This window comes from Nicotiana attenuata, unplaced genomic scaffold, assembly GCF_001879085.1.
Source record: "Nicotiana attenuata strain UT unplaced genomic scaffold, NIATTr2, whole genome shotgun sequence".
Classification (NCBI taxonomy): domain Eukaryota; kingdom Viridiplantae; phylum Streptophyta; class Magnoliopsida; order Solanales; family Solanaceae; genus Nicotiana; species Nicotiana attenuata.
Genome location: NW_017671926.1, coordinates 215,768 through 225,969, shown reverse-complemented (window position 1 = coordinate 225,969; position 10,202 = coordinate 215,768). Strand labels below are relative to the sequence as shown.

Below are 10,202 nucleotides of genomic sequence, written 5' to 3'. Positions count from 1 at the left end.
TGTTATTTGATATCTGAAGCATACCTTCTTTATATGTTGAACTGTTAAGAGACTTGCGCACATCTTCTCTATGTGCAATGTTGGTGGTACTTATATTTTCCTATTTAGACCTTGTTACTGTTGCTGGGTACACGAATATGTTATTGATTGTGTAGGTTAAATATATACAGTGAGTATCCTTGACCGAGACCTCATCACTGCTTTATCGAGGTTAATCAGGATACATACTTAGTGCACATGGTCGATTATACTCATACTACACTTCTGCACTTTGCGTGCGGATCCTGGAGCTGATCTACAGTGGATGACGGAGATTATCATTAAAGATATACCTGCTTTCCGAATATAGCTACCATTTGTCCTCAGTAGCTTTGAATTCGTACTCTGTTCATGTATATTCCAAACACATGTTGTATTTATGTTCGAACTACCTTTGTAAAATCTAAATCTTAGTGACTCGTGACTTGTACTATCAATCATTTGGATGTTATATAGATTTTAGCTATTCCACTCCTTGTTATTATTGATTTGTCACTTGTGTTGCATTACTCTATATTCGGCTTACCTAGCATGTTAGGATTAGGTGTCTTCACGACAAGGTGAATTTTGCGTAAACACACTATCAAAAAGACATTGGTATACAGAATAGTCAGTTTCTGCCTCAGATAGACTCATTATGCTAAGAAAGATATATATTTTTTCAAAGTGATATGATATGTATTCTTTTACAATATTTTTATGTGAAATATCTTGCAGTTGTTAACTCTTCTGCTTACTAAGTCGCTATTGCTCTTTCCCGCATTGGGTTCCACAAGTACTCGCTTCTCCACGCATGCGCTTCTGCAGATGCTCCAAGCTAGCCACCCGCTGCATTGAAGAAGTTCTGCCAATCTTATTGCCCCCGATTGCTTCTGCTGCAGAACTCTGATGTGCATTTTCCATGGAAGGAATATCTATCATACCATTTTGCATTCTAGGAGTATGATTGGGCATATGACTATTTTCCGGTGCTTGATAGTAGTGATGTCTGGGGTCATCTTGTTCAGGAACAGCAGCGTCTGCTGATGAGTCAAAAGGACTGCCAGTGAAAGATGGCATCATCATTGTGGATATCTCAGACATAGCTTGGAATAGCGGGTTTAACCCAGTAACTCTTTTAACAGTTTCTTCAGCCATCTTCACCTGCACATCCGTATATGAAGGACTGTTATACAGGTTTCAAATAGAAAAGGACACTAACAATGAAAAGAAAATGGAACAGAAGGATGATACCATAACTCAACTTCTTTCTCCCCAAATAAAATTCCAATGCGCGAGATCTCTCTACTACAGGTTCTCTTATTTAGTAGAGGGGAAAGAGAAATTAACGGAGGGATGGTTCTTCTCTACCACTAGTCTATTAGCCCGTTTGGCCAAGCTGCAAAAATCAGCTTATTTTGAGAAGTGTTTTTTTTCTAAAGTGCTTTTCTCAAAAGTACTTTAAGCACTTTTGGTGAGAAGCAGTTTGTGTTTGGCTAATTAGTTTGAAAAGCACTTCTGAGCAGCAATTAGTGTTTGGTCAAGCTTTAAGAAACTGCTTCTAAGTGTATTTTTTTCAAAAGTGCTTCTCAAAAAAGTGCTTTTGGAGAGAAGCTACTTTTTTCTACTTCTCCAAAACTGCTTCTGCTTCTCCTCAAAACCACTTTTTTTCCCTCCAAAAGCTTGGCCAAACTTCTCAATTTTTGGCCAAAATGCTTTTGGCAAAAAAAAAAAAAAAAACACTTTTGGCCAAAAAGAAGCTTGGCCAAACAGGCTATATATCAGCTAGGTATCCTAAAGTAGGTGGCAGTAATACAAGGTAAGCTTGTGTGCAAGTGTAATTTAAATAAAGCCAGGTAGATTTTGATTAAGAAGCACATTAGGCATTTCAACGTCTAGAAGCATGGAATGACGAACAAAGAGGAGATAGCAAAAGTGTAACAGGAATTTTAAACTCAGTTTAACTTTCTGATCAATTGATAAAAATGACAACGCAATGAAAATATACTTTTCAACTATATTTACCTTACTTTTCTCCAACACAAATGAAAAGAATATTGTTAAACCCGTTTCTTCTCCAAACACTGAAAGTAGCCTTACCTTTGCTCTCAATGTCTCAACATCTGCTTTCAATACTCTATTATCAACAGCTGCTTCATTGTATTTCTGGCTTATGTCAGTAAAGCGTTTCAATAAAGAGGAGTTTTCTACTCTTACTTGAGAGACCTGCCATGAACAAATTTTCATTAAATGAATAGTCCTAGAGGTCGTTTGGTTGGAATACGATTTATACCGGTATAAGTTATGCCGGTATAAGTTATATTGGGATAAATTATGCTGGAATTAGTTGTTTATTCATTGTTTGGTATGTTGTATTAAGAATGACAATTGCATAATTTCTAAGAAGAAGGTATAAGTTATACCGGTGCTAATTAACCCACCTTCTATAAGGTATAAGTTATCCCGGTGTTAAAATTAACACCGGGATAACTTATACCTGATTTGCTAACCAAACAGAGTATTAAGATGGTATTAAATTTTTATATCACCTTTATACCTTCTTATACCTTCATACCAAACGACCCCTTAAAGTATATCTTAACTGAAAGCATGACCTAGAAACATACCTGTGTCTCTAATTCTGTCAGATGGGCCTGCTTTCTTCTTCTGGAGCGTCTAGCTGATTCTCTATTGGATAGCATTCTGTCAATGTGTTGGCACAAGATATTAGGATTATAACCAGATAAATTTGACATAAATATAACATACCAACAATAAGCTTCATCTCTTGGATGCCCGATAAATTCATTACCTTCGACATGATTTTACAACAATTACTACTACTACGCCTTAATCCCAAACAAGTTGGGGTCAGCAATATGATTCCTCATTTCTTTCATTTAGCTCAACTCATATCACCATCATAACCAAAATAAAATAAAGGTGCACTAAAAAAGATAAATTTGTTAAAAAAAAAATTGATAAAGTTCTCTACCAAGTCTAAAACCTATTCCCAACTAATAGGTATCACCTATATGGATTTTTTTCCTTCTATTTTGCTCTATCTTTAACCAAGTCTACTTTAATTCCAAGGATTTGTAGGTCTTTCGAGACAACTTCCTTCCATCCCACTATAGTTCACACCAAAACACCTTCTCCCACTATAGTTCACACCAAAAGACCGATGCATCTGTAGGTCGACGCGGGACATAAACAAACCATCTCAAGCAACCTTCTCTCGTTTATCCTCAACGTGTTCTTCATGCACCTTCTAGCGAATGTGATCATTTTTAATTTTATCTAATCTTGTGTAACCACACATCCATCTTAGCATTCACATTTCTGCAACTCATCTTGTGGATATGTCTTTAGCAGCACAAAATTCACTACCATATAACATAGTCGGTCTTATAGTTGTTCTATAGAACTTACCTTTCACCTTGGTAAGCATCCTTCTATCACATAACACCCTGGTTGCACTTCTATATTTCAATCATCTGGTTTAATCATATGAGTAACATCTTCATTTATCATTCCATTTTCTTGAAACAACGAGCCTAGATATCTAAATTATTTGCATCTTGGCACCGCAATTCCATCTAGTCTCACCTCAACTTCGCTCTTCTCATGCTGACGAAACTTGCTGTCCATGTACTCGATACTTCTACTAATCTTAAAAGCCTTGTACTCTAAGGTGTTTCTCCATAGGTCAAGCTTTCGGTTGACACCCTTGCTAGTTTTGTCAATTAGCACAATATTACTAAACAGAATCAAATCCAAACAACTTATATTCATGACTCCACCTCTAACACCATATCATTTTCTAAGGACTTATTTGTTCTTGCATAAAACAGACTACTCCCTCCGTTTCAATTTAGATGAGGTAGTTTGACTTGGCACAAAGTTTAAGAAATAAAAGAAGACTTTTGAAACATGTTGTGCTAAAAGCTTATGGGGCAAAAGCTTAGTGGGGTCATGATATTTGTGTGGCTATAAAAGCTTCTCATTAAGGGTAAACTGGATATAATGAAAAGTTTAAAGTTAAATTGTTTCTAACTATAGAATGTGTCATTCGTTTTGGAACCGGACTAATAAGGAAAGTGTGTCATCTAAATTGAAAAGGAAGGTATAGTAATCTTGTCATAAATGACACCTTCCTCATTGAAGTTCAGCTCTTTCCTTCAGAGGTAAATCAGAAAGATCCATTTGTCCGGAGGCAACTGCAATTGGTAGTTTGATTCTGTGTTCTCTGAGATGGAGAACCAGTCCTCCTTCAACCCAAGAACATCCTAACTGAACTTCGAAGCTTTTAGGCTTTTGGAAAGGCCAAAAAGTATCTGTACGTCCATTTACTCTAAGCCTTCCACTTGAACTGTAGACCAGTAACTTACAGGGACCGGTGCATGGCATTTTTCTTGTTTTAATATACAATAACTGAGGATGCAACGATAAGGGCCATTTACCAATCAGAAAATTAGTAGAGGACAATGTAACAATGTTGCCACAACATATGAGGATGCAATGATAAAGACAACTTACCTATCAGAAAAATGTAAAGGAAAATGTAACAACTCTGCAATATCTTGCCTTCATATGAACACTCACTACATAAAGCAATTCACTGAAAATGACCTGTCTTATATGAAAGTTATTGGAAGAGTGTATAATGGGGAATTTCACACAGTAAGACAGAGGCCGTCAAGATTTAATAATGAGGTTGCCTCAGCATTGTACTCTTCAATGTCCAGAACAACAACAAAGAACAACATACCCAGTAAAATCCCACTAGTGGAGTCTGGGGAGAATAGAGTGTACGCAGACCTTACCCCTACCCCGAAAAGGGCAGAGAGGCTGTTTCCAGGAGACTCTCGGCTCAACAGGAAAGGCAATAATATCAGAAAAGAAAAAAGCAAAAAGACATATAACAATAAAAGATACCAGAAAGAAAATAACCACAACAAATAAGTGAAAGGACAATAACACAAAACTATGCAAAACACCAATGTGAATACAACAAAGATCGCTAACAAACCTACCGAAACTCTAACAGACAAAAATGATGTGTCCATCCACAAGGTCTTATCAGATACTTTAACTCCTTTCTCAAATTCAAACAACTTCAACAACTCTAGTCTCCAACAATAAATATTTTGGAGATGGTGAAATTATTGATAACTAAAAGTATTAATTAGAAAGCTAGAAAAAACATTGGCCTTCACTAAAATTTAAACCACGTGTAAGGCATGGAAAGAAAACAATCGGCAAAGAGGAGAAATCAAAAGATTCTGGATAAATCGAACATGGATTTGGTTAGATAATATTTCCTATTTAATAATTATTCATGTGTTTGGACTTGTACATATTATTTTTCAATTTTGTATATAAATGGTTAAGCGTAAGGAGTTGGTTCGCTAGGCGGGTGGTATTAGCTAGGTGTCAATCACGTCTATGGGATAATTTGGGACGTGACAAAAATGAAGTTGCAAACTGTATTACCTCCTCACTCGTTTCACATCAGTTGGATCTGTTGATTGAGTTGTTTCTCCTTCAGCGTCATCATCATCTGATTGCTCCCCAGATGAACCACTTGTTGTTGATCTTACCTGGATCCCAGGTTTCTTCTGCACTGCAGGCAAGGGGGGTATTCCAACTGGCTCATCAGCATCCTTATCTTGAACTTTTGCCAATTCCTGTCCAAATCCTGCTGCACCAATAAAAAAAAGGAAACTAAAGAATGAAGATACAACCTTGTTAAACGTAAATCATACAGCAACATGCAATGTCTCTTTCCCTGGATTAAATGGATATCTATGTTCATTAATCATCTTATTTATGTGTAGTGCATAACATGCTTTGGTGCTGATGACATCCTTGTATTCTTGGATAAAAAATCATAGACTTGGATTTCTGGTCTTTAATTATTGAAAATTTGCAATTTTGGTTTTTGTAATATATAACTAAGTGTATTTGGCATTCAATTAATTTTGATATGTTTTTGGTCCCTCCCTCCGCGGATGGACTTCACAGATCTATAGGGTTCTTAGTGCATGAACCATAATTTGAGGAAAATATAATGTTAGGGTATTGTCCTTTGTAGAGGAAAACAAGTTTTATTCTAACAACTTTATATATTACAATCAATAGAAGAATATAAGTACTGGAATAACACACACTCAGCATAAATATGATAGTCAAGTCAATCTATTTGAGGTTGTGTGATTCTTATGAGGTTCTATGAAGAGTTTTCCTTCTATCTAGTGGCATACATGTGCGACGATTAGAGCTCGTATCGCTTGAGGAAGTTGGCCTCCATGAGGATGAGTAAGCATCGGCAGATAACTTGGAGTGTGTTTTACTAGTACTACATGCGCCTATGATGAATTTAGCTGAGTAATAGGCGAGACACTGGCAACTAAGAAAGAAGAGTATTGTGGGATATCAAATGATGTGTTTTGTGGCTTCGAGCCAAGTGCGGAGTCTACTATTGACGATTGGATCGCATGGTCATGTGTTATATTAGTTTTTGGACTAAGGCGCACTTGTGGATCAGTTATGACTTGAAGAGGATGATTCGAGCAAGAGATTTGTTGGATGCATGATGTAATATGCTTTATTGGTATATGAAGGTTGTGGAATGACTCAGGTTTGATATTCAATGTAAATGCAGTGTGCAAGGAAAGGGATTCGCTTGGTTGCCTCTTTTTGGATATTCGTGTACTGGCGGAGCACTAGTCGTTCGGCGTGAATTGGATGTACATCAGAGATTATAGCAGAGTGGACACCTCTCGAGGACTCTAATGGGTTCGAGATTCATATGTTATATCTAAGGGTTCCCGGATCTGTATATGGCTATGATCTGAGATTTGCATCGGATGGTGCCGAGACTTGCAGTATTTCTTTTATCATTATTTATACTACATTGCATTATTAGAAAGGTGAAAGAAACAACTTCGGATTCAAAGAAGGTCTCTTCGAAGCGGGCATTTCGGTTTGAGGTACTTTGGGGTGCATGAGAGGGAATAAAGTGGTATACAAAATAAAGTGTTATTTTGTTTTAGATCTATATAACATAAGAGTTATTTGTATTTGGTTTGATTTATTAACCTTATCAACACTCACAGTTAGATAGAACAGGGCTTGCTCGATGAGTAAGCAACGTTGAGTGCCATCACGTCCCATCCCGGTTTCGGGGCATGACAGCAAACTCCTTGGATGTAAACATGATTTTTACAGCATATCTTCTCTATAGGCTAGCTACCAAGTATACATGCCTTTTATGCATATCATCTCCATATGCCGCTTGATGAATTGATTCACAGTACATATCTTCTTTATATGTTAACTTGGGTAACTTAACTTGCTTATTTGTGCATGTCTTCTCTATATGCAATTGTTGAAGAGTTAATGATATTAGGCGCATATTTTCTCAGTATGTTGAGCTGTTAAACTGGTACAAAACCTGTGCATATCTTCTTTAAATGCTGAGCTATTAAACTGGTACGAAACATGCGCATATCTTTTCTATATGCAATTGTTGACGAGTTAATTGATATCGAATGCGTATCTGCTCTACATGCTGAATTCTTAGCTTTGTTACAATGCTTGTGCATATCCTCTCCATGTGCACCGATGGCCTTATCTGTACTTAAGGCGTAGATTTCGATATTGTTGTAGTGTACATGTATATATTATTGAGTTGTACAGGGTAAGTATAGTGAGTATCTTTGGACTTAAAACATAGTCACTACTTCATTGATGTTTGTCAGAATACATACTGAGTACATAGGGTCGGTTGTATTCATACTACACTTCTGCACCTTGCGTGTAAAACTTGGAGCTGAGCTGATATGGATGCCGAAGGCTAGCATTGAAGATGCAGTTGTGATCCAGATTCAAATTGCCATTTTTTCATGGTAGTTCAGGACTTATGTTTTTGTTTATGTAAATTTCAAACAGATGTTGCATTAGTTGTTCGTACCAGAGTTGTATTTTTAATCTTAGTCACTCATGACTTGTGCTACAAATCTTTGAGCTTTTGTATGGAATTCAGCCATCTTCTTTATTGATTATTGATGATCTTTCATTTGAGTTGTACTATTCATTGTTTGGCTTACCCGGCATGTTGAGGTTTAGATGTCATCACGACTAGGTGGGATTTGGGATCGACGTATCGTGACAACAACAAAATACTGAAATGCATAGTATTTGCACAGTGTTTTATCATATGAAAGTCATGAGGCCTTACACACTAGCAAAACCTGGACTGGTTGATAGGAGTGGAGACTACAACAGGCACATGCTCCCTTCAACTAATAGAATGTTGACAAGCCATCAGGGTAAGTCAAGCAAGAATTGGTAATGCAAGAAACTCACTCGGCAGACACACTAAAGAAGAGCACAAAAATCATTTAGAATGTTCAAAAGAGAGGTCCAAACCAGATTTTATTTCTCCCTGTTATCTATAAGCACGTATATTATGTTTGGTTGCACTCATTGTTAATTGAAACGTGTTTTAATGGTCAACAATATTATGCCTCTTACATTTTCAATGCACTGTAGTTATTGCACGAATGATGGACACAGGTCCATTTAGATACTACCATTTCACCGAATATAATACTTTGTTATGGTCTTGCAAGCTTGGTAAGAGAAAAGTGACCCGATGCTTCATCTGCTTCTTTATTTTAGTAAGACTTCTTTCATGCTATTGCCTGAATCATTTGTTTGATCTCCCATTGATATCTATGCTAGCTTGAAAGGTATGGCTACTCTCTTGTGTCCTGCTGAACCTCCTTCCCAATAAAGGCTTGCTTCAGGATGTCCTGTTCGTGAAAAGCTTTTCGGAATTTTCTGAATTTTTTTTCGAAAAACATGTTTGCTCAAGTTTTTGCAAAGGTGATCTTTTCGGGAAAGAAAAAGAAAAGATCAATGATGAACAGCATTGAAAGTGCTTTTCATTTAAAATCTCAGTTACACACACAACTCGTCAAAAGAAAAAAGAAAATTATAATGGACAAACATATTTTTCTTTCTTACAAAACTGCTTCTCCAAAAAAAGTTTAACACCCTTCCTCAAAAGTCCTCCAAATGGTTAACAAGTGTAATGACACAGGTCTAATGAATAGTGAAACGCCTATATGTTAATTTCATAATTTTTTTATGAACAAGAGTAAGCAACAATACTAGAAATTTCCTGCGTAAGACACCAGCATCTGAAAACCAAGGCGATTCATAAATTTTGAATAAAAAACAAGGAAAAACAATATATTCAGTTTAATTGTTAACCCTAACCTTTTGGAGGAACCTGAGATCCAGATTGTGATGCAGTAGCCGACAGTGATCCTTTTTCGGATGGCAAAGAAACTGAATCTTGAGGTTTTACACAGTTTGCCTGAGGATAAAATTGCAATTTACAATTTGATTAATCCTAAATGTGGAGAAAAGCAAAATACAAAATAACATAACAGCAAGCCCAAAAGAAAAAAATTACACGAGTCAAAGCGAAGGCGGCGCAAGCCAAATCAAGGCGTTTTTTGAGGACAGCTTGGTATTCATCGGAATCAATCGGAATATTTGGAGGAGGTTCGGAGCCAAACGATGCCGTATTGGACATAGGCGGCTTCGGTTGATCAGCGATTAAATTCTGACTAAGCGTCTGATCCTTGATCTGCTGCGAAGAAGACGAGGAAGTAGTAGTGTCGGCGGCTGTGGCCTCTTGAAGGAATCGCTGAAAAGCCCATTCCGACGAGCTCCTGTTCATCATCTTCGATGACGACGTGGTGGAAGATGAATCCAATTCATGAGACAAACGCATCGGCGGCGGCGATGACCACAGCTGATCTGCAATGTCGTCCACAGAAAACACACTGTCCATTCTCTCTCTCTGATTTGAAGAGAGAGATCAGACTTTTAGACAAAGAGGTGAATTGCTAAATCTGAGCTCTAATTCTGATATATCTATGCTGTCTGTATCTTCTACCTGTATGTAAGCTGTAGTAAAACGGGGGACAGTTTTTATTTTTATTTATATTCAAAAAACAAGTTTTATCACATCACAGGTTTACCAAAGGTAATTCAAACGTGCTAAGTTATGTGCATACGATAATAAAAAAGTTATATCTGCAAGTGACACCAAAATATTAGATACAAAGTGTATATTTTTAGGATTGTTATAAATAGAATTT

General features: G+C 36.9%; 1 protein-coding gene across 2 annotated transcripts; it reads right to left on the bottom strand.

Moving 5' to 3' along the window:
• Window positions 1-622: 622 nt before the first annotated feature.
• On the bottom strand, window positions 623-10,002 carry LOC109210913 (light-inducible protein CPRF2-like). 2 transcript variants are annotated; one of them, XM_019374393.1, is made up of 6 exons: window positions 9,509-10,002; window positions 9,310-9,409; window positions 5,515-5,722; window positions 2,646-2,721; window positions 2,119-2,244; window positions 623-1,182 (listed from the first exon to the last, which is right to left on the bottom strand). In XM_019374393.1, exons 1-6 carry the CDS (start codon window positions 9,890-9,892, stop codon window positions 784-786), a joined length of 1,293 nt encoding a protein of 430 aa, XP_019229938.1. In that variant the 5' UTR covers window positions 9,893-10,002; the 3' UTR covers window positions 623-783. The 2 variants fall into 2 exon arrangements, with proteins under 2 accessions (XP_019229938.1, XP_019229939.1); XM_019374394.1 differs by having other exon boundaries at window positions 5,515-5,719; window positions 9,509-10,001.
• Window positions 10,003-10,202: the final 200 nt, after the last annotated feature.